Source organism: Somniosus microcephalus, chromosome 10, assembly GCF_052327205.1.
Source record: "Somniosus microcephalus isolate GS21.2 chromosome 10, FLI_Smic_1.0, whole genome shotgun sequence".
Taxonomy (NCBI): Eukaryota; Metazoa; Chordata; class Chondrichthyes; order Squaliformes; family Somniosidae; genus Somniosus; species Somniosus microcephalus.
Window position 1 is genome coordinate 147,632,732 of NC_140996.1, and position 25,198 is coordinate 147,657,929.

Genomic DNA, 25,198 nt, shown 5'->3' on the forward strand with positions numbered 1-25,198 from the left:
AAATGGCTTTCTAATCACAGCAAGTGCCAGTGCAAAAGCCCATATGAAGTCTGTCTTGTTTTGCACACTTTGTACAAAATAATAAATTGCAGGACAACGGAGTATTACAGTTTAACTCTTTTATTAAGCATTAGGTCTGTGATCTTAATCATAGCATCAGTGGGGGGGAAGCCTGGCATTAGGACCCCTAGCCTGGGTCTTCAAAACAATAGTAGTCCTTACAGATGCCTGCAAGCCAATGACAACTCAGCATGTGATCACGTGAAAATAATAGGTAATACTTAGATGCCTGCAGGCCAATGATAATTCAATATGCAAATTTTACATCCCCTTTCTTTTAAAAGAAAAATGTTATGCATTACTTTTAAACCTCTCTTCTACCTAATGTTCTCGGTAGCATAAACATAAGTAAACTCAGCATTTAACTAGCACTGAAAACATCACGTTTCAATAACGATGTACAGTATTTTTTTAGGGCAGCGATCCGCCTACACCCTTTGACAGTTCACAAGTCAAGGATAACTCGAGGCTCGACCTCTCGTCCCGACCTTGTGTGGTATGAAACTGAGCATGCTCCTGAATCGGTCAACAATTCAGGTTCAAGTTTAGGTTCAGGTAAGTATGATGTGTTTTGTGTATTGCTCTGTTCATCACACTGTTGAACTGATCCTCTCGTCGGAATGACGGTGTTGTTCCTTGGTGTTCAGGAGGTGCCTGCGATTGCGGCAGTACACTTGTCCGTATCATGTCCGCACCCCAGAAGATCGCTGTGTCAGCTGGCTGGATGACTGCTGGCTTCCGGTAGTCATGCTCCTGGATTCTGACGGATTCTCCATTGTGCAGCGGTGGCAGTAGTCTAACTGACCCGTCATAGTATCTCGTTTGGTGTTGCTGTCTCTGTACACGTTTTGCATGCACTTGCTTGCAACTGACGACCTCTGGCTGCAGCTGCTGGTTGGTGCTCGGTAGGATTGAGCGAAGTCTGCGGCTCATCAACAGCTGTGCTGGTGACTTGAAGTTGTCAACTGGAGCGTTGCGGTACACAAGGAGACTGATGCAGGGGTCTCTTGTCCGCTTTGGCTTTGTCCACGAGTGTTTTTGCAATCTGGACAGTTTTTTCAGCAAAGCCATTACTTTGAATGTAATGTGGGCTTGATGTGACATGTGTGAAATCCCATGCCTTGGCAAACGACTCGAACTCTTTGGATTTGTATTGGAGGCCATTGTCTGAGACTAAAGTCTCTACCATGCCATGCCTGGCAAAGGCTGCCTTTAGCTTTGGGATCACAGCTGCACATGTGGTGCTGTGAAGCTTGTCCAGTTCAAAAAATCTGCTGTAGTAATCAACAGTCCTCGTATGTAGACTACGTAGTCCTCGTTGTTCCATGTGAACAGATCCGTTGCCGCGACCTGCCAGGGCCGGTCTGGGATACGGTGATGTATCATGGGCTCTGACATTTGATGGGCGGCGTTCTAGACAAATGGAACATTTTCCGACAATGTCCTGAATGTGTTTGCACATTCCGGGCCAAAACAATGTCACGTGCTCTTAGTTTGCATTTTTCCATGCCCATATATCCAGCATGAATTTTTGTCAACATCTCTTTTCTGAGACTGGTAGGAATGATGATTTTCTCCCCTTTGAAGACGTTTCTGTTGATTTGTGACAGTTAGTCTGTGGTTCCAGAATTCAGATATGCTGAGGGCATTTCCTCCTTTCCTCAGGCCATCCTTCATGTATGACTTTGCTCAGCAGTGTGAGTTGGGCATCGTTCTCTGTTCCTGCTCGGATCTCCTTCACTTTTGAGTCACTCACAGGTAAGCTGTTGTACACCTGCACATCCATGCCTTCACTGAGGCTGCTGTCCTGGTAGCCAAGAGACTTTCTGGAGAGAGTGTCTGCGACAGGAATGTCTTTGCCTGGACGGTGAATGATTGTGAAGTCGTACTTCTGTAGCTGAAGGATCATTCTCTGTAGCCTTGGTGGGGCTGCGGCTAGTGGTTTCCTCATGATTGACTCGAGGGGCTTGTGGTCGGATTCCACAATGACTTGTCGGCCATAGACGTACTGGTGGAAATGCTTACATCCAAACAGAATTGCATACAGCTCTCTCTCGATTTGAGCATAGTTGATTTCACTGTCAGAGATCTGGAAGCGTAGCCGATGGGCTTTCCTTCTTGCAGTAATACTGCACCTAGACCATACTTTGACGCGTCCACTTGTAGTCTGAGCTCTTTGTTGGGGTCGAAGTAGGCAAGAACCGGTCCTGGTTCTCTGGTGATTAGGTCTTTCATTTTCTGAAATGCTGTGTCATGTTGTTTGTCCCACAGGAACTCATTGGATTGTTTGAGCAACTGACGCATGGGTGCGTTGATTTCCGAGGGGTTCGGGGCAAACTTGGCTAAGTAGTTAACCATGCCTAGTACTGTCTCTAGCTCTGCGCGGTTCTTCGGCGGCTCCATCTTCTTGATGGCGGAGATTTTCTCTGGATCCGGCTTAATGCCATCAGTTGAGAGGCGATGCCCGAAATAACTGATCGCGGTGGATCCGATTATGCTTTTCTCGGGGTTGAGCCGGATACCTTTCTCCCGTGATCTTTGTAGCATCGCGCGGAGGTTCCCGTCATGTTCCTCTCTATTCCTGCCATAGATGAGGATGTCGTCTATGATTGCGACTACTCCATCGAGGCCTTCATAGGTTTCGTCAATCTTCCGCTGGAATTCATCCTGAGCGGAGAGAAGACCAAATGGTAAACGCAGAAAATCGGTAGCGTCCAAATGGTGTGTTGAACGTTGTTAGCTTAGATGACTCTTCCGTGAGCTTGATAGTCCAGTATCCTGATCGTGCGTCCATTACACTGACGTAACGTGCTCCCACTAGCTTGGGTGTGATGTCATCTAGCATTGGTAGAGGGTACTGAGGGCGTTTGATAGCCATGTTCAAATCTCTGGGGTCGAGACAGACTCCGAGCTTGCCTGTATGTGGTTTCTCAACCACTACGAACGCGTTGACCCACCGTCTGTTCGGTTTCCTGGACGATGATTTCTGTATTCTCTATGCTCTGCAGTTCCTCCTTCAGGCGACTACGTAGAGCAAGGGGTATCCTTCTCGGTGGGCAAACCACAGGTGTTGCTGCTGGGTCAAGGTGAATAGTGCATTCACCTGGGAATAGTCCGATTCCTTTGAAAACGTCAGCAAACTCCTCTATGACTGTCTGCTTATCAACTGGTGCTGTCAATGATAGCACTAGCTTGACGAGGTCCATGTCTAAACATGCCTTTAGACCTAGCACTGGAGGTGCTCGAGTGTCAAATGTAAAAGTCCAACATCATGTCGCTTTCTTTGTATTTGCATTTCATCACGCATGTGCCTTTTACAATGAGCTGCTCACCCCCATAGCCGGTCAGTCTACGGGAGGTGGGCTGCAGCTTGCACTCATCCTTCAAGCTGTGATACTCACTCAGGAATTACATTAACTTGAGCTCGTGTCTAGTTTAAACTTAAGCTCTGTGCCCTTTTTTCCTATCAAATCTGCAAAGGCTTGCTCAGTCTCTGAAATGTGTTTTTTCTGTGACACAGAATCAATAAACAGTTCCTCTGCATTTGGCTCTCTATCTGGCATTTGGCGGTCACTGTGTACTGCATTCCAAACAGTCCTGCAAACTTTAGCAAAGTGGTTCAGTTTACCACATTTAGCACATTGCCTTCCTTTGGCAAGGCAGTGCTCCTTTTCCCCCATGTACCTTGTTTCCACAATATCCACAGTTTTTTGAAGCGTTTTATGTCTGTCGCTCATTTTTAGAACTTTCTGTTCTTTGTTCTGAAGTACGCTCTCTGGGCGGTGTTCTTTGGTGTGTGTCTATTAACTGCGTGCACTGTCTGTTCATGTGAGCTGCTCGTGGCGCCGGTTATGGTTTTCAACTGTGCTTGGGCTATCGCGTGTGATCTAGCTATGTCCATAGCTTTGTCCAGCATTAGCCCGGACCCAACATTCGAAAGTTTCTCTCTCACTTTAGCTGAATGTATTCCAAACACGATGCAGTCTCTGACCATCTCATCTTTATCTGCATATTCAGTCTTTTACCAGCAGTTTTAACTCAGTCACGAACTGTTCAAACGACTCACTAGCTCCTTGTACTTTCTCCTCAACCTTGTACCTAGCGAATATCGTATTTGTCTTGGACATTACATGATTCAAAACGGTCAAAATAACTTTTCAGTACCTTTGCTTCATCCGCGGTGAGAGACCATGCGTTAAAAAGGTCTCCCTTTTTCTCCGACCCACAGGAGTAGGTAGCTGCATCTTTCTTCCTCCCCTTTGCTTTTCAACGGACCCAAGAACATCAACTCCACGTGTTGCTTGAACTTGCGCCATTCTCTATGTAAGTTCAAAGATTCCCAATCCATTCGAGGGAAGGGAGCTCCAACGATGTCCATTTTCAATCCGTCTTCTGACACCATGTCTTGTTTTGCACACTTTGTACAAAATAATAAATTGCAGGACAACGGAGTATTACAGTTTAACTCTTATTAAGCATTAGGTCGGTAATCTTAATCATAGCAGCATCAGTGGGGGAAGCCTGGCATTAGGACCCCTAGCCTGGGTCTTCAAAACAATAGCATTCCTTACAAATGCCTGCGGGCCAATGATAATTCAATATGCAAATGTTACAAAGTCTGTGGGCAAGTGCAAGTGTAATGAATGGCTGCTGTTGTTCATTCACCGCAGACGGCAAAATCCACCCCTATATATTGAGCCTTGCTTCACACAAAATTTCAACCTTTGATGGATGGAGGTTGGGAGAGATTACAGGTTGTATCATTTCTCAAAATGGGTCCTGCAGCACCCGCGGACACTTCTTGCAGAAATACATGTACTACTAAATGATACAATACTGTGCAACAATAAAGAATGCCATGAAATTGAAGTCAAAACAGACAAGTGTGCTAAAAACAGTTCTGTGCAATGCATTTTTCTTCATTACCATTTCCCAGAATTTATGGCTAGAGTAGAGCTGAAAGCACTATGAATTTTATTGAAGTACAATTTAAAATTGGATGATGCACTGTGGATTGATTGAACCAATTCCTGCATGAGCATTAAAAAAATAATTTTTAATGTAAAACCAAAAATAAAATCCAGACCGTGCAAGTTTTATCCATTTCATTAGCATAAACCCATATTTTAGGTAAGAGGATAGTGCCACCTTGAGATCACTAAGCCTCCATTTGTTTCACAGATACCGTATTCATCAACACATTTTGAACTGTGGAACATTCTACAAATAAGAAATGTAAAATTTTAAAAACAAAAAAAAAAAATCATGAAACCAAAACAAAACCAGAGAGCCATATTTCTTCAACCCATCTCTATACAGTAGCCAAGACAAGGCAGGAGAGGAGAAAGAACAAGACCACTGCACAGAGATGCAAGCTGGCTAGGAGCGGGTCAAAATAATCGAGAGACAGTGGCCATATGTGCAAGCATACAAGTTGGTTCAGGTCTTACTGCAAGATTCTATGCTGAGCTGCTGAATTTGCAGACTTTAGGATCCAAAATATGTCAAATTCATCAAAAATTACATGCAAATGTAAAACATATTTAGACTACTACATGGCATTTACAGAATGATGGATGGATTGAAACATAAGGAAATATATGGAATATAGAAGGCCATTTCTTTCAGATTTGCCCCATCATAGGAGTCACTATTTATTTTCTGAAGGCTGTGACTGACCGTATTTAAAACCTTGAGGATAAAACTATGCAAAACTTCTCAGCTTCTCCCCCATCCCCCTAACATGACAACTCCAGAATATAAATCCTAACCTACACTTTTATTCAGTCCTGACCAGCTACATCCCAGATAACATTTCCATGGTCCTAGAAACACATGATCCATTGTGTTCTATACAGCACAAGTCCAAACTTATTCTTATAAACTTTAATGCCATTTTAAAAGGATATCAACCTTTTATTTAAAAAAAGCATATAGCATTAACAGCTTTTACTGAGTTACACAAATCCACTACTGTTCCTCAGTATCTTTCTTGTATATATTTTCAACCTGCTCTTATTCTTACCTGCTTCCCTGATTAAAACATCTCCTAAAGGGAAGCATAATCAATGTGGAATTATTATTTTTGGTTCCATAGACACCAAACAATGCAAATTTATTATATTCCTAACAGTTTTCTAGTAACAATTTAATTGTTACAAAATCCACTGGTGCTTTCTCAGTATCAGGTTAACCATCTACAAGGCAGTCAGGAGTGTGATGGAATACTCTCCACTTGCCTGGATGAGCACAGCTCCAACACCACTCAGGAAGCTCGACACCATCCAAGACAAAACAGCCTGCTTGATTGGCACCCCATTCACCACCTTAAACATACACTCCCCTCCACCACTGGCATACCGTGGCTACAGTGTGTACCATCTACAAGATGCACTGCAGCAACTTGCCAAGGCTTCTTCAACAGCACCTCCCAAACCCGTGACCTCTACAACCTAGAAGGGCAAGGGCAGCAGGCGCATGGGAACACCACCACCTCCAAGTCACAGACCATCCTGACTTGGAAATATAATCGCCGTTCCTTCATTGACACTGGGTCAAAATCCTGGAACTCCCTCCCTAACAGCACCTTCACCACACGGACTGCAGTGGTTCAAGGTGGCGGCTCACCACCACCACCACCTTCTCAAGAGCAATTAGGGATGGGCAATAAATGCTGGCCTTGCCGGCGACCCTCACTACCTAGGAATGAAAAAATGTGCCAATTTTTAAGTAGTGTTAAGCTGCAATTTACTAGTTTGTGTCTCAGTAAAGTTGAAAAGTCTAAACTGTTGTATCCGTGTGTTAATGGAGACACGGAATGCAGGAGTTGGTTTAACAGGTGTTTACTGAACAAAGTCTGGAGGTGAACTAAAAGATACAAGACACTATACAGGCTTATATAGCCCGAGTGGCCACTACCGGCATTACAGTACACAGGGGCTCTTAAATGCACATACACCACAATTCCTCCCCTTTTAGACAACCAGTACATAACATTTTAAGTAATCATTAATTAACATGTTTACAAGAACAATAATCTACACATTTGCTGCATTTAATCAATTATAAGTCAGTCTCTCTGGAGACTTCCTGACTCGGTCCGGATAATGCCTCGGTGGTGTAGTAGGTTCTTTTGGCAAGGTCGATTCGGCTTGAATGCCAGTGTCGGGTTCATCTGGTTCCAGTATCACCGGATCGGAGGTAGATACTATGGGTATCTCTGCTTCATCATTAGGCGCATAGAGTTGTGGTGTAGGTTATCCCTTTTCGGATGACTTTATGATCTGGTCAGCATGGCGCCTTATTATGCTTTCACCAATGTCCACGGTATACATCAGCGGTCCTAGTCGTGCGCAAATAGTTCCAGGCTGCCATTTCTCGGTACGGTAGTCCAGGGCCAAAACTTGTTGACCTATCTGGAAGGTTCTAGTTGGCCTTTCATTCATGCCTTGAAATTGCCGGTTCTCTACGTCCCTTCTGATGTTTGGCTTGATCAAATCCAGCCGGCATCTTAGGCTTCTATTGAAAAACATCATGGCGGGAGTTTGGTTTGTAACCACGTGTTGCATTCCTGTATGCAAACAAGAAGTTATCTACCTTATGCTGTAGATTTGTGTCTTCATTACCCATGGCCTTCTTGAAGGCCTGGACAAACCTTTCAGCCAATCCATTGGTGGCGGGATGGTATAGGGCAGACGTGTAGTGCTTAACCCCATTGTTTTTTTTAAGAACTTCCTGAATTCTTCGGACACAAATTGCGGTCCATTATCAGAACAGATCTGTTCAGGCAGCCCATTCCTGGCAAATATGGTCCTTAATACTGTGATGGTTTTTTCCGTGGTGGTGGAGGACATCTTTATTACCTCCGGCCACTTGAAGTGTGCATGAACCGCGATTAAGAACATTGAGTCCATAAATGGACCAGCAAAGTCGATATGTACCCTTTGCCATGGAGGGCCACTCCCTTGGATGTAGAGGGGCTTGCGGTGGGGCGTTTTGGACCTTCTGGCATCCTAGACAGCCCTTGGTCATTTCTTCGATGTCTCCATCGATACCTGGCCACCACACAAACGCTCTGGCTAGGTTCTTCATTTTCACTCCACCCAGATGCCCCTCGTGAAGCTCCTTTAGCACTTTATCCTGGAGTTTGGGTGGAATCACCACTCTGGATCCACACATCAAGGTTCCTCGGCACACTGACAGCTGTTCTCTTCTTTGCGAGAATGCTGGCAACAGTGGTTCGCCATGTGCTGGCCATCCCTTCACCGTTAAATCGTAGACTTGAGAGTCGAGTCATTTCTCGTTTCCTTTTCAATGGTAGAATTTGTTACTGGTAGACATTTCACTATGGTTGAGTGGAACATCTCCACTGGGTCCACTGTAGGTGCCTCTTCTACCGTTGGCAACGGTAGACGCGATAAACCGTCAGCATTCCCATGCTGTTTTGATCCCTTGTATTCTATGTCATATTGGTGTGCCCCTAGGAAAAGGGACCACCTCTGTAGCCTTTGCGCTGTCATAATGGGAACGCCCTTTTTAGGGTTGAATATGGAGACGAGGGGTTGATGGTCAGTCAACAAGGTAAATTTTTGTCCATGTAGGTAATGGTTGAATTTCTTCGCTCCCCATACCAGGCTGAGTGCTTCCCTGTCGATCTGGGCATAGTTACGCTCAGCTGAGTTCAGTGAGCGTGACGCAAAAGCTATCGGCCGCCCCGAGCCATCAGGGAATCTATGCGATAATACCGCTCCTACGCCGTAAGGGGATGCATCGCACGCCAGTCTGATTGGCAGTGATGGGTTGTAATGAGCCAAAACTTCCTTGGACGTGATCAAGCCTTTGCATTTATGGAAGGCACGTTTACAGTCTTCGCTCCATTTCCAATTTACTCCAGTTTGTAGCAGTTCGTTAAGAGGGTGCAGAACAGTTGACAAGTTCGGAAAAAATTTATGATAGTAATTGATCAATCCCAGGAACGACCTTAATTGTGAGACAGTTTCAGGTGCAGGGGCTTTTATGACCGCTTCAATTTTTTCAAGGTGTGTTGTGTATGTAACCTGTTCCACCTTGAGAGCTTAAGCCTGTTCCACCTTGAGATGTACTACTTTCTCAGGCTGCTGTAGACGTAATACCGGGGGTGAACACACCGGTATATAAGCACTGTGCAGTAATCTTGTATTCAGTGTAGTCCCTACCTCCAACCAGTAAAGACCTGTTTTATTGTTACTGATTAAGTCTGAGTATTAATTACTTGAACAACTCACAGACTTAACAAGGTGACTTATGCAATCCTTCTTCGTTAATTATGTGGCCACAATGTGATTTGTTTCTGGAAAAATTCGCACTGGGGCGATTTGCTCGTAGGCCCCGTTCGCTCAGCCTAGTGAGCACCTGCTCCAAATTGGCATGGTGCGCGTTGTCGTTTTCTCCTGTTACAAGGATGTCGTCTAGGTAGCATTGAGTCCTCGGAATCCCTTGCAGGACTTGTTCCACAGCTCTTTGCCAGATAGCTGGAGCTGATGCTACTCCGAAAACCAGTCGATTGTACTGGTACAGGCCTTTGTGTGTGTTTATCGTGAGATACTTTTTAGAGGCCTCCTCAACCTCCATCTGTAGATATGCCTGTGCCAAGTCAATTTTGGTGAAACGTTTCCCTCCGGATAGTGAGGCGAAAATATCTTCTATCCTCGGAAGAGGATACTGTACCGCGTGAAGGACCGGGTTTACAGTCACCTTGAAGTCCCCACAGATGCAAATTTTTCCTCTGTTCTTCAGATTTATCATTATTTAACGTTTTCTTCATGACCGGGACGATGGGTGTTGCCCACTCGCTCCAATCTATCTTGGATAATACGCCTGCCTTTTCCAAATTCTCCAGCTCTGCCTCGACTGCTGGACGAATTGTGTATGGCACCGGCCTTGCCTTAAAAAACTTGGGAATTGCCGCATCTTCCACTTTTATTGAGGCGGTGACGCCTTTCAAGGTTACTAGTTCCTGTTGAAACACTTCTTTGGCGTTGGCCAAGATGTCTTTTAATCGTTCAGGTATGACGTCATCATTTTTTTTCTTACTGGTCACCGTCAGTGCCTGAATGGAGTGCCAGTCTAAACGTATCTTTCTGATCCATTCCCGTCCCAACAGCGGTGGACCACCATCTTGCAGAACGTATAAATACAACTTCTGTATTTCCTTGCCGTTGTATACAACAGGCACCCTTATTTTCCCTCTGGGGTATACTTTCTGCCCCGTATATGTCTTCAAGATAATGGATGTGTCTTTCAAAGGTATATGCGTAAATAGCCGCTCGTAATCCCGTCTACTTATGACGGTCAGAGCTGATCCTGTATCTAGCTCCATTTTAACTGGGGACCCCGCTATCGTGAGGGTAACCCAAATGGTCTGGTAATCTTCTTTGGCAATTACATTATGTAATTTGAGACAGCTTAGTCTCGTTTCCAGAGTCGCTATCGCTCTTCTCGTCTTCGGAGCTACTGTCCATCATCATTTGTACCTTTCCTTATTGATTTTTTTTCTGTCAGTAGATTTTTTGTTTCTAGATCGGCATACACATGCAATGTGTTCCATCTTTCCGCATTGCCTGCATGCTTTGTCCTTGAACCAGCAGTCCCTCTGGTCATGGGTGGATCTGTCGCAGCGATAACATCTCTCGAAACCCTGTGTCATTTCATGGGTGCCGAAGTTCTGTGGCTTTTGCTGTATCTCTGCAGCTCCTCTTGCTGCTGCTTCGTATGATACAGCCACACTGAAAGCCTTGTCCAGTGTTAAATCTCTCTCAGAAAGTAGCCTTTTCTGTGTTCCTTCACTTCGAGACAAATTTGTCTGCGGTCTCCTAAGAGAATCTGCCAGTCCTGCCCCGAATTGGCAGTGCTTCGACAGCTTTCTTAATTCGGTGAGGTAATCAGCGTTACTTTCATTCTTGTGCTGATTCCTCCTGAAGAATTTGAATCGTTCCACTATCAGCAGCGGTGTTGGGTTTAAGTGCTCCTGTAGGGTATCAACAATCTCTTTAAAATTCTTGTCCATCGGTTTGGCTGGAGTGATTAAGTTTCGTAACAGCCCGTATGTCCTTGCGCCCATTAGATTTAGAAGTACCGATGCCTTATCATCCTCTATTTTATTCGCTGTGCAATATACCTCCACTCTTTCCACATGTGGTCCAATCCTCTACATCACAATCGAAAGCAGTAATATTGCCAGTCTTAGGCATCCTGAAAAAAAAAAAATGGCGCCTCCCGCGCTTTCCTTTCTTCCCTGCCGAGAAAAAATGGCGCCTCCTGCGCTTTCCCGCCGCTGCCGACAACGCTGTTCTCCGCGGTTTTTATTTATACAGGTATTTTTAATAGTTGGGAGACTCGTTCCCGCCGGACTCTTCCCTCCATCTGCTTGGTCCGAACGCCGACCTGCTTTGCAGCGCTGGCCGTCTCCCGAGTGCTCCCCCCCCGTCTCTGTTTGCCTCCGCCTTCGCTGCTCGGCCCCACTGCAGAGCCAGCCGATCGAGCCCCAGCCCGCCGCCCAGGAAGGATTATTGCAGTACCTGCCACCAGCCCGGCTAGCTGGTGAAACCAGAGTTTTTTCTTTTTTCCCTTCGACCTTCGTCTGAGGAATCGATCTCCTTGAGGTGCTGCCGAATTGCAGGTAAGTCCGTTTCCAATTTGTCGCCACTGTTGTATCCGTGTGTTAATGGAGACACGGAATGCAGGAGTTGGTTTAACAGGTGTTTACTTAACAAAGTCTGGAGGTGAACTAAAAGATACAAGACACTATACAGGCTTATATAGCCCGAGTGACCCCTACCGGCATTACAGTACAAAGGCACATACACCACAAACAGCTACATTCATTTTCTTTTTTATATAGGGATAAACACATAGCTCTGGTTACAAGGTTAAGAACCAGGTCCCCATGAAGAAAAGGTTGAGTACTGGCTGTAGCTTTGATTTTTCAATTAATGATGAAGTATCATCTTTCTACAAAGCCTGCTGGATTAATGTTGATGCATCTTTCTAGCAAAGGATTCTGATCAGCCAGTCATCTAGGCTAGAACAGACTTGTCTTAGTCCAAGAAATGCTACCAACATAGACAAGTACTTGAATAGGAGTGCTGATGTGAGACCAAAATGGAATACTTTGTTCATAATTAATCCATTTCTGATTAAACTGTTGTAAAACCCAACTAGTTAACTAATATCCTTCAGGGAAGGGTTCGACCCGAAACGTCAACTCAAATTTCTCTCCACGGATGTTGCCTGACCTGCTGAGTTTTTCTAGCATTTTCTGTTGTTACTTCAAGGAAGGGAGCCTGCTCACTTCTCATCTTAAATGTAAAATGTTTTCTTTATTCTGAAAGAGTATTGAACCCTTGGGTCCAATGTAGCTTCTCTTCCCCCCAGGTCATTTCCCTCTAACTTTGAGGTTGATGGTTCCCGACACTCTAGTACCTTGCTGAAGTGCCTTTTCTTCATGTGTAAACTTAGCAGCGAGTGTCAGCAAACTTTTGCTTGCAAGGGGTATCAGAGCTGTTACCCTCCCTAATCCTGGATCATTGAGGTCAACTGCAGCATCCAGCTGAGACCAATGAACTCAGCACAGACCAAGTATCAAACCGATGACTTTCCTAGTCTGTATGGCTCAGCTACTCACCGAATGAAGTAGTTGAGCCATCATGGAGCAGTCCAGCATAGCTTGTAATCTTCAAGCTGTTTGGGGCCTGCAAAGCAGAAATCAAACTCCATCGATTGGTCTGATTCTGGTCAATGAGTATCCTTTCTAAGCATCTGTTCAAAACTCTATTGGCCAGGAAGTTAAAGGGCTGTATCGTGCAACGTTCTTCTGAATTTGGGGAATTTCTGAACAGTAGAGAGCACAACCCTGCTTGAAATTATTTATTACCCACACATCCAGAAAGACTTTGGCCCTGAATTTGCAGTTGGTGGTGTAACTAAGGAGTACATTCAGGATTTAGCATATGCACTTCAAATGCGGTATGACCGCATACTACGAGCGTACGCCATCATACCAACCGCGAATTCAGGGCCATGGTCTTATTCCTCAAATTGTATCCGACTGGCATCTTCTCTAGCAACTCAGTCCTCCTGCACTGAATGTTCTAGAAACATAGAAGATAGGAGCAGGAGTAGGCCATTCGGCCCCTCGAGCCTGCTCCACCATTCAATGAGATCATGGCTGATCATCCAAACTCAGTACCCTGTCCCTGACTTCTCCCCATATCCCTTGATCCCTTTAGCCTTAAGAAATATATCCAACACCTTCTTGAATATATTTAATCCCGAGGTAAGGAAGTCTGGTTGTACTTGAGGCTGTAACATAGAATCTTGGTTAGACCACACTCAAGAGTACTGTGCAGAGTTATGGTCTGCATAAGTACGAGGGAGAAAGGAATAGAAGGACATGCTGATAGGGGGAAGAGGATGTAGGGTGCGGCTTGTGTGGAGCATGATCACCAGCATTGACCAGTTGACCGAATGGCCTGTCTCTGTGCTGTAAATTCTATTTAACAGACTATAATCCACGTATGGTAAGCTGGCATTTCAGCAACCATGTCCTAGAGAGCTTTCAGGTTTTCTTGGTGCTTTTTGAAAGCATTACCTTGATTAGAGCTATTTTATGAAATACATGGCTCAAGGAGCTGGATTTTAGGCATCTCAACTTCAAAAACATCAACTGGGCAGATCTATACTGCTGAATGCTTCAGACTTCTGTCCTGTTTCCAGCATGGAAGGCAGCAATGTGGATTTTTACAAAGGTTTGGCTATTTAATTAAGGTTGTATATCAGCCATCTCCAACTACAAGAGAGACTTGTGATACAGCTGTACTAACTATGGCGGGTGGTTAGTTTCACGTGCATTAAAAACAAACTTGAGCATACTTGCCTTTTAAAACCGGAGAGAAAAATGGCACCTTGCCCTGCAGTAAGGATTTCCTGTTCTTTGTTTGTACACAGAACATCTCGGGATTCTACTGCAGAGTTCCCGAGTGCCTATGGGAACTTAATGGTCAGTCTGGGTTACGAGCAGCTGTTGCAAATTGTCCCACATTGAGATTTTAGTGACGGACCACCACCGGATATAGGAAATCCAGTATCCTGGGAATATCTGAGCCGATGATAACTTTAGCATATCTATAAACAGAGTTCCTGCTAATAGAAGGGCACCATGGGATGTGAAATCCCAGTTCAGAAGCTAGGTGGGAGTTCAAGCTACAGAAATTAAACTACATTCCAGAATGTTTTCACCTCTTAATCCTCTCTGCCCTTCTCTCTTCCCCCTCACCCCACCAGTCCCAAAATCTCCCATCAACTCAGTTAGGTAGCTAATCCTGCTATTTTGGATACAATCCATTAGCTTCAGATGAGTCACTCCGGCTGCAAATCCAGCAAAATAACTTACATTTATATAACTTACATTCACATCCTCAGAAAATCCCAAAGCACTTGACAGCCAATAAATTACGGTGTGTGTTTTATGTGCAAATGTAACAATTTGTTCACCGCAAGGTCCCGCAAATGAGATAAATGACCAGTTAATCAGTTTTGGTGGTGTTGGATGAGAGATAAATGTTGGCCAGGACATTGGAACTCCCTGCTTTTCTTTGAATAGTGCCATAGGATCTTTATGCACACTTGAACAGACAGACAGAACTGCCAACATCTCATCCCAAAGACGGCACCCACAGCAATGAAGCATTCCCTCAGTACTGTTAGATCCGTGGTTCAGTGGATAAATAATTACACGGATGCTGTACATAAACAAATAACAGGTCTTTACTGGAGGAGGGTGATCTCTAGACTGGGGTACAGAGGCATGCGCACAGCTTATATACCGGTGTGGTCACTGCCGGTACTACAGTATACAGGAGCTGTAAAAAGTAGTTCTGACTTAAAGCACATAATCTAAAAAGGCAGTACTTGTAGTGTAATACCCCCTTAATATTCAAATAACAATTACATTTTTACATGTACATTCAATAACAAAAGTCCATTTATAGATTCAGTCTTTGGGGCGGCTTCCTGACCCTGTCAGGATAGCGCCTTTCCGGAGGTTCTTGTTCTTGGTGCAGAGGCGATTCTGACCCCTTTTCATCGGGTAGTTCATCAGGTTCCACTGCTACTGGGTCTGAAGTAGATGCTACCGGTATGTCGGGTTCATCCCCAGGTACTCGAGACATGGGGTTGACACCTTCCTGTGACGCTAAGATCTGATCGACGTGGCGTCTCACAATGTTCTCCCCGACATCCACTGTGTACATTAATGACCCCTGCCTTGTACATATCGTTCCGGGTTGCCACTTCTCTGTTCGATAGTCACGGGCCAAGACTGGTTACCCTACATTGAAGCTCCTTGTCGGCTTCTCGATGTGCTGGAATTGTTTGTCCTCAACATTTCTTCGCACATTTGGTCTGAGCAAGTCCAGACGAGATCTCAACCTTCGGTTAAAGAACATCATGGCCGGGGTCTAGTTGGTAACTGCATGTGTCGCGTTTCGGTAGGTTAATAAGAAATTGTCCATTTTATGCTGTAGTGGAATTTCCTCGTCGCACATGGCCTTTATCGCCTTCTTAAAGGTTTGTACGAACCTCTCAGCCAATCCATTGGTGGCTGGATGATACGGGGCGGATGCGTAATGCCTTACCCCATTCCTTTTCATGAATTTTTGGAACTCATCGGACACAAACTGTGGTCCATTATCAAAGCAGATCTGCTCTGGCAAACCGTTTCTGGCAAATATGGTCCGTAGGACTGCAATCATTTTCTCTGTAGTGGTTGAAGACATCTTTATCACCTCAGGCCACTTTGAATGAGCATCCACTGCTATTAAGAACATTAAGTCCATGAATGGACCAGCGAAATCAATGTGCACCCGTTGCTATGGAGAGGAGGGCCATTCCCATGGGTGTAGAGGGGCATGTGGTGGTGCATTTTGGACCTTCTGGCATCCTAAGCAGCTCTAGTTAGGTCTTCGATTTGTTGGTCGATTCCCAGCCACCACACAAGCCCTAGCAAGGCTTTTCATTTTCACTTTTTCCCCCCCCCCCCCCAGATGACCTTCATGAAACTCATTTAGCACTCTCTCCCTTAACTTGGGTGGAATCACCTCTGGATCCACACATCACTGTCCCCTGGCATACTGACAGCTGTTCTCTTCTGGATGAGAATGCTGGCAACAGCGAGTCGCCATGTGCTGGCCATCCCCTCACCGTCAATGCATATACCCGTGACAGCGTTGGATCATTGCGGGTCTCCTTCCCTATATCCGCGTTTGTTACTGGCAATCGTTCAATTATCGATGAATAAAATATCTCGATAGGGTCCACTGCTGGTGCTTCTTCCACCGTAGGCAGTGGCAGGCGCGATAGCCCATCAGCGTTCCTATGCTGTTTCGTGCCTTTATATTCTATTTCATATTGATTCGCCCCTAGAAACAGGGACCATCTTTGTAACCGCTGTGCAGTCATTACTGGCACGCCCTTCTTAGGATTAAAGATGGAGACAAGTGGTTGGTGGTCAGTCAGCAAGGTGAACTTCTGCCCATGCAGATAGTGGTTGAATTTTTTTACTCCCCATACTAGGCTGAGGGCCTCCCTGTCAATCTGGGCGTAGTTGCGCTCGGCTGAGGCTAGTGACCGAGACGCAAAGGCTACTGGCCTCTCCAACCCGTCTGGGAATTTGTGCGACAGCACCGCTCCAGTGCCATAGGGTGATGCATCACATGCCAAATGAATTGGTAGTGCTGGGCTGAAATGGGCCAACACCATTTTTGATGTGATCAATTCTTTACACTTCTGGAAAGCTCGTCTACGTTAGTCATCCCACTTCCATGGTACCCCTGTTTGCAGTAGGGTGTTCAGCGGGTGTAATACCGTAGACAAATTTGGTAAGAACGTGTGGTAATAGTTTACCAACCCGAGGAACGACCTCAGTTGTGACACATTTTCCGGTGCTGGAGCCTTGACTACTGCCTCAATCTTTTCAGGGGACTTATGTAACCCCTCTTCATCGATGACGTGGCCGCAATACGAGATCTGTTTCTGGAAAAACTCGCACTTGTGGCGATTAGCTCGTAGCCCATATTCCTTTAATCTGGCGAGCACCTTCTCCAAGTTAGCGAGGTGATCACCGTCATTTTCGCCCGTGACCAAGATGTCGTCCAAATAACACTGGGTCCCTGGAATCCCTTGCAGGACCTGATCCATCGCCCTTTGCCAGATAGCCGGAGCCGAGGCTACTCCAAACGCCAGCCGGTTGTATTGAGAGAGACCTTTATGGGTGTTGATCGTAAGGTAATGTTTCGAAGCTTCTTCTACCTCCATTTGCAAGTACGCCTGGGCTAGATCAATTTTGGTGAAGCGTTTACCACCAGATAGCGAGGCGAAAATATCCTCAATTCGTGGAAGTGGATATTGCACTGTGTGAAGGACTGGGTTCACGGTCACCTTAAAACCCCCACAGATGCGGACCTTCTTTGGTTCCCCAGGCATATTACTCAACGACCTCTTCATTACAGGAATGATGGGTGTAGCCCACTCGCTCCAGTCCACTTTGGACAGTACTCCTGAATGTTCCAACCCTTCCAGCTCTGCTTCAACCGCTGGTCTGATCGCATAAGGCACTGGTCTGGCCTTAAGAAACTTTGGGCTTGCATTATCCTCTATTTTAATCGTTGCTGTTATTCCTTTAAGTGTTCCTAGTCCCTCCTGGAACACTCCTTTTGCGTCAGTTAGCATTTTTGACAGTCGTCCAGGTGTGACGTCATCATCCTTTTTGGCCTCCACCTTCAGTGCCTGTATGGAATGCCAATCTAAATGTATCTTCCGGATCCATTCACGTCCTAGCAGTGGTGGTCCTCCATTTGGCAATACATATATATCCATTTTAGGTATTTCCTGACCTTTATGTCACTTTCACCCTTATTTTTCTTTTGGCGTAGACTTTTTGCCCCATATACGTCTTCAAGACAATCTCTGTAGCTTTCAATGGTATTTGTGAAAATAGCCGCTTGTAGTCGCTTTGATTTATGACTTAGAGCTGACCCTGTGTCCAATTCCATTTCCACTTGGACTCCGTCTATCTTGGGTGTAACCCAGATAGTCTGGTGATCCTCCATTTCGGTTACATTATGTAGTTTCAGACAACCCAGCTCCTTGCTTCCAGAGTCTGTCACTTTTCTGTTCGTCCGAACCACTGTCCATCACCTGGTGTACCTTTTTGTACTTCTCCTGTGGAGGTTTCTTACTGTTGGTTTTCTTCCCAGACTTGCAGACTCTTGCTATGTGTCCTGCTTTCCCACACCGTCTGCACACTTGGTCCTTGAACCAACAATCTTTCTGGTCATGTGTTGTTCTGCCGCAGCGATAGCACTTCCCTGTTCCATAGTCATTTCGTTAGCGCCATATTCTTGCGGTCTCCGTTGTATCTCTGCAGCGCCCCTTGCGGCTGCTTCGTGTGATACTGCCATATTGAAAGCTTTGTCCAGCGTAAGGTCCTTTTCTGATAGAAGCCGTTTCTGGGTTCCTTCACTTTGTAGCCCACACACAAACTGGTCCCTTAACGTGTCTGCTAGTCCCACTCCAAACTGGCAGCATTTCGATAGCTTGCGCAGTTCCGTTAGACGAAAGCAATGCCGAGTACCTTTGTGTTGGTTCCTTTTATGGAACTTAAATCGTTCTGCTATCAGCAGCGGTGTGGGGTTTAAGTGGTCCTGTAGGATTTCTACTATGCTTTCAAAATTCTTGTTTACCGGCTTCTCTGGGGTGATTAGATTTCGCAGTAACCCATAAGTTTTTGCGCCCATGGAATTTGACAGAACCAGTGCTTTATTAGCATCTGGCACTTCATTCGCCCTGCAGTACACCTCAATACGTTCCACATGTCGCCCAATCTTCGACTTCATTGTCAAATGTAGAGATACTGCCACTCTTCGGCATCCTTGGTTGTGCGTTAACTATCCCCAATGGCGCCTCCCGCGCTTCCCCTTCTCCGTTGGCACAAAATGGCGTCTCCGCGCTTTCCTTCCTTCCCGCGCTCGCCCATCTTCTCCGCTGCGGCTTCGCAAAATGGCGTCTCCCGCGCTCTTCCTTCTTCTCCGTGGCTCAATGGCGTCTCCTTGCTTCGCCCCGCGGACCCTGATCAGCCCGTGATCCTTGGCTGTGCTCTGCGCGTTCTTCTCTTGATATTTGTCGACGCCGCTCAGTCTAGAACCCGGCTGTTTCTTACCCTCTCTCTCCGGTTTGCAGTATTTTTCCGGTTTGCAGTATTTTTCCTCGACGCCGCTCAGTGATCAACCCCCAGCTGCGCCCTGCTCTCTTCACCCTCTTTCTTACCCCGTCGACGCTGCCCGGCTCTCTTTCTGCTGGTCAGCTCCAGCCGCCGCTGCTCGGGAAGGGTCTGCTCTGGACCTGTCGTCGGTCTCTTACTGCTCGTTGTGGCTGGGGAACCAAGCCCGGCTCTCCACAGCCTCCCCAGCGAAGTTGGATCTCTGCCTGACTGCTGGGCGGTTGCTCGCGGTAGACGCCCGGTGTTCCTGGACTCGACTTTTTTTTTTTTTTTATAAATGTTGCAGGTAGATTCGCATCAACACTCATCACCACTGTTAGATCCGTGGTTCAGTGGATAAATAATTACACAGATGCTGTACATAAACAAATAACAGGTCTTTACTGGAGGAGGGTGATCTCTAGACTGGGGTACAGAGGCATGCACACAGCTTATATACCGGTGTGGTCACTGCTGGTACTACAGTATACAGGAGCTGTAAAAAGTAGTTCTGACTTAAAGCACATACACTACAAGTACTGCACTGATTGAGTGCATAATCCAGACTGACAATTACAGGTACTTGGTTCAGCAGCAACACTAGCAACACTGAGGAAAGGTTCTCCCGGCATTGTATTCAAGTCACTTCTGGAACCATGGTGCTGCCATGCTGACCATTGAAAAAAAAGCATACAATGGTCTAAATGGTTTCTCTTGGTTCTAAAGATCATGGAAGAATTTCTCCTGAGTACAAGAACACTAAGCTGATCAAGTGCTGTAATGAAGCTTTTGTCAGTTGGAATATTGACTGAATGAAGATCTATTTTTTTTCCATTTGTATACAATTATCTAGCAAAGGAAGATTTGCAATTATATCACACCTTGTTACATCGGTCTTACAATGAATTAATTTGAAAGCGCAGCAAAGTGTGTGTGTGAGTCAGTGTGTTATGTTTGAATGGTGCTTCTGAAAGTTATTTTGCTTAAAAAATCAATTTATGTCTTTAAATTAAAGCAGTGCAAAGGTTTTATTCAAATATAGAAAAGTAGGCTTGTGCCAATGAAATTGGTAATAGAACCTGCATAATGTATCTAAGTATAGACAAGATTAATCAGTTATGTGTAAATAATATTTAACAAAAGATCAAAGGCAAAAGCATGGGACTTTGGAAACATGGGCATGTACAATGCATAAATCTTTCCAAGCAAGGACCACTTCCTAGAAAAGCAGCAAAAGGTTATTTGAAATCCACCTGATTAACCACATACTTACAGTATCACTTTATTTGATACTGGACTGCCAGTGTTGTGGGACCTGGTTCAGCTATACACTGCAAAGCAGATTCCACAACTCAAGGGCTGCCAGAGATCTGTTTGTTCTCTATAACCCCCCACCCAACATTATATTCACCAACTAAGGGAGTTGAGGAGTTCCGGATTTTAAACATTTTGGTAACAAGTCAGATACTATGCAACAAGTTTTGATTTCAACAGTCAGGATGCAGAGAACAGGAAATATTCAGACGATAGGAATTTTTCATCTCATTAGGTAGTAAACTATTACTGCATTGTTAAGTCCATATAGAAATATATGAATCGACTTTAATACTGTTAAAATACCTACCTGTCCAAATACAAACTTTCCACTTGATGGCTGCAAGCTTCCTTCAAATTCATCCCATTTGATGGGGCAGTGAAAATCTTACAATTTTTCAACAAAAAAAAAGTTTCTTCATATCTCCTGGAATTCTAACTACCACTTCCCATCTTTGATAGGTCAACTCTCAATACTTTCTCCAAACATTTGTGGTCTCACCCTCAGCTTGCCTCAAATGGAACTTCCACAACTCAGATTCCTGGAAGCTATTCCAGAGATGGTTTTGTGCCCAGCACTACTTTCCCTCCTCAACAACTCAACTCTATAATGCCAAAGTTCATCCAATACTATTCTCAAACGCCACCACTCTCCCTGCCCCACATTACTCCTGGACAGGGAGAAGATAAAACCTCTCACATCTAGCCTCAAACTTCCTTTTTTTCTTGCACTGCAGCCTTTATCGTCTTTCTTTATTTTACTGATAATATACTCCTCCGAGCTCTTCCCTCACTCCTCGTTACAAATAAATCAACTTACATACTCCTCCTATACCTTGCACCCAAAGTATGCCGAAAACCAGACTCATCACGGTCTCTTATTCCAATTTCATTCATTCCCAGGACCTCAAAACATTGGAACTGCTAACCCCCTCAGTCCACCCTTACTCCTACAGTATTGGTTATTGATTTATCTGGTCTAATCTTACTCTTTTCATCCTTGGTGGTGTACTCGACTATGGGCTTTGGCCTTGGCTTAAATTTTTAAAAAAACACAAAATAACAATATGTGCAAACCCAACATCTGCTGCCAAGTACTGAGCAGATGCCAGAGAAATGTTTGAACTTATAACCTTTGAGGAAAATGTGTTTCAAGTTGCACAAACAAAGCCAACTTTTACACGAAGGTATTGAGAGCAGAACACTAGATAAGAGAGCACCACGTGACATACTGTGGGCTTCTTTCCTAGATCTGAAATGGCACTTGGTCTGTCAGAGTGGGTAACGTACCAAATAAAGCAACCAAACCAGTAAAATAAATCTCTCAAATGTTTTATTTCAAAACTTGTGTTGGTCATTCCACAGGATTATTTTGAATATATTATTGAAAACTATATTTATATATGTACCATTTATACAATTCACCAAAAAATGATCTCGCACCAGTAGGGCCACATGCAAGATCCTTGGTCACGTCAGCCCTTGCACTGGACGATGGCCTCATGATCCCACAGCCTGACATTTAGAGCACTTAAGGAAGCTCTGAATGACAGCATCCTGGATCTACTAGTAGTGGGGTAATTGATTAACTACAGAGTCAACCTGTCCTGTCAACTGCACTCTGGCAATCTTGCCATGCTTCTGTGCATCTACACAAGGACTGCAGTTTGATACTTGCTATGCTCTGTTATCTAGAGCATGAATTCTTCTCCCACAATCGGAGTGGGAGGAACAATCTGTTCACTGTGATGGTCCCTCTTTTACTAGACTTTAGTAGCCCTGTGGAAGACCCTGCTCGAGATGTGAAGTTTTCCTGTGCTTGGCAACACATACTGAATTCCTTGTTTGGTGGACAGGATTTACTTCCTCCCTTATTTTTCTTCACCTTCTCCAAAATCTCAGAGCATGAATAAAGAATCACCTATGGAGAAAGGGAAGAATATTTTAAACTAAATAATATTTTCAATTAATTGAATTTTGACTATCCATGCAAAATTATTCCAGAAGACAACAAATCTTTGTTTACTTTAACTAAAACTTTATTGACAAGAAATTGTATGCATGATTTACAAGCCCTTGCTAATTAATTGCAAATTACAGAAGGATTTGCAAGTATTGCTATAATGAGTACATTAAAAAACCCTCACTTACCAGAATTAGTTGGGTCAGAGTAGATGTTGGCTACCCTGCGCACAGAATCAAACTTTTGCCGTCTTTTCTCTGGCCATATAGCTGTGCATTTCTCCACCACTTACTGTAATAGCAAATATATTTTACAGTCCTCTGCATATTGGAAAAAATGATTGTCACTGCAATTACCGGCTTTTCACCACCTTCTGTTATTGGCATCAATTTGCTGCCAAGAAATGTACCTTTTAGTTAAAATACACACTCACTTCAGTAAAATAATTAATTACCAAAAAAGAAAAACAGGCCTGAGCTGCAGAGATCCTATGGTCAACATTTTCCACCCTTTCTTGCCAGAGCCTACATGTTGTACTTGAATAAAGCAACTGACTTAATTCTGCTGGTTAGAGCAATGGATTTTAATTTCAAGTAATTTCCAATTGATAGTTTAACTGATCATACAGAATAAGTTAAAGTGTGCTGGATCAAATTATTCTGTGTGAGTTGAACATACAATATCAAAGTGCTTTTAAGACACACAGTCCTAGAAGTGAATCACTCTTCCACTGCAACCCCTCCTGAAAGGTATGAACTAATGCAGAGGTCAATCTAATGAGTTACAGTAGACCGCCAGTACCTCACATAAGTGGTAATTTTTCATTTGGAGCCAGAGCAATCTCAGATTTGAGTGACTGGAGGGGTGGGTAAGAAAGAGAAAAACCAAGCATTGAGGAGAGCACATGAGAGTGAGTGAGAGAATGTGAGCTAGAGACAGCAAGAGCAATAGGTCACAGCTAAAGCTGATCCTGTACACATACACACTTTCCACTAGGGGGGTCACCAAATGTTTTTTGCCCCTTTCCTAGCCCTGGGAGTAGTGCCTCTGCTGTCCCTCCAACTGAGATTAGCTGACAGGATCTTGCTAATCTCCATGGCTCAGTATCACACTACATGGTGCACTTATCCACTGAATCACAGCCACAGAATTCTGTGGGGTGTTTGGTTAATTTAAACAATACAGGCAGATAAACTCTGCTTTTATGTAAGGAACCTTATTTTTTGCTGAACTGTTAACCGTTGTGCTTTAGGGCAGTTCTGGCTTCACCGCTATACAAAACCATTATTAAATGCAAAAGATCAACTATACCGTTTCTTCAACTCCAGATTGCTCAAGGCAGCCAGGCTTTTCTCCTCTTAAAAGTTGAAGCCGTTTGCTTAGTTGCTCCACTAGGTGTTCTCTATTTTTAATTTCTGTAAATTGAAACACCCTCTTGCTTTTAACACCGACAATAATTGGATTGGGGAGCAGAGTTGTGTCCTCCATCTTCTCCACAGTAACCACCTGTCAATGAAGAACAAACATGTGCCAGAACGGTTTATTGCAGAAACTGCAGCTGCTGTAATATTAAGCAACTTAAAAAAGTAGTTTGCTGTGAATCTGCTGCCAAGAAAGAAATTCAAAAACAATCAACCAATGGAAACCAATATCACTTTCCAACATTCTCATACACTCCCACCAAACACACCCTCTTCACCAGCAAGTCTGAGGGAGTGGTAGAAGAGGAGGAAGCAAAGGAACAAATAATTAGGTTCACATTGCAACTTTGTTATAAAGCAACAGATATACTTCAAACAAGGTCAGAAGGGAATCATGAGGTTTTAAGTTCAAGTTCATTAATACATAGCCTTGAAGTGGAGCATCCTCCCTGGATAGTTATACAAAAGGACAAATTAAAAAAAATTAAGTTGTAATTGATACTAGCAGATTTCAGTATCAGTGTGTGTGGGACTCCAAATGAGTTTTCTGAGCTACAAAGCAAAGCAAGGACTCTTGCCAGTACTGGATTACTTGCAGAGGGGCCTGTTTCAGTGGGCCACCTCAGCCACTCGCACTCCAGAATGGCAGGCTTAAAATCTAAATGAAGAAAAAAAAAATCCTTTTCCAAACAATGTTTATTGGCTACAAAAGGACAAAAGAAGTATTCCATCTGGATACGTATTCAGGAATTTAAAAAGAGGTGACAGGAATTTAAAAAGAGGTGACGTTTACTTAAATAACACATCTTAGATAGATGTACAAAGGTTTTCCAGACTGCAGAGTTTTAAACAGAGTTGACCAAGGAAAGACATTTAGCTCTTCAATACTAGAACAAAGTGTACAGTACCTCTTGGAGTGGAATGATCACATGGCAGCTGCCTTCCTCCTTGCTGGCAAAGCAGATGTAATTTTCTGAAGTATACAACTTTCCTGCAGCGTGGCATTGGCTATATGGCGTCCACAGGAAACAATCCACTATCTCGGCCAGCTTCTCTACCCGTGGAAGCCTGAAACAAGCCCGGAAATACTCAGTCTGCATCCTAGCTTCAAGATCCCTGTAGCAAAATGAACAGAAAGCATAGTTACAG

General features: G+C 44.4%; 1 protein-coding gene across 3 annotated transcripts in view; it reads right to left on the reverse strand.

The window, feature by feature from the left end:
* The window catches only part of LOC147111743 (TBC1 domain family member 8-like), a 102,473-nt gene that overhangs the window by 23,247 nt on the left and 54,028 nt on the right, over window positions 1-25,198 (reverse strand). For all 3 annotated transcript variants that reach the window (XM_085998939.1, XM_085998938.1, XM_085998937.1), the window contains exons 6-7: window positions 24,958-25,165; window positions 23,940-24,134 (exon numbers count right to left, since the gene is read on the reverse strand). In XM_085998939.1, coding sequence (XP_085855065.1) covers window positions 23,940-24,134; window positions 24,958-25,165 — 403 coding nt within the window. The remainder of the gene's footprint in view (window positions 1-23,939; window positions 24,135-24,957; window positions 25,166-25,198) is intronic.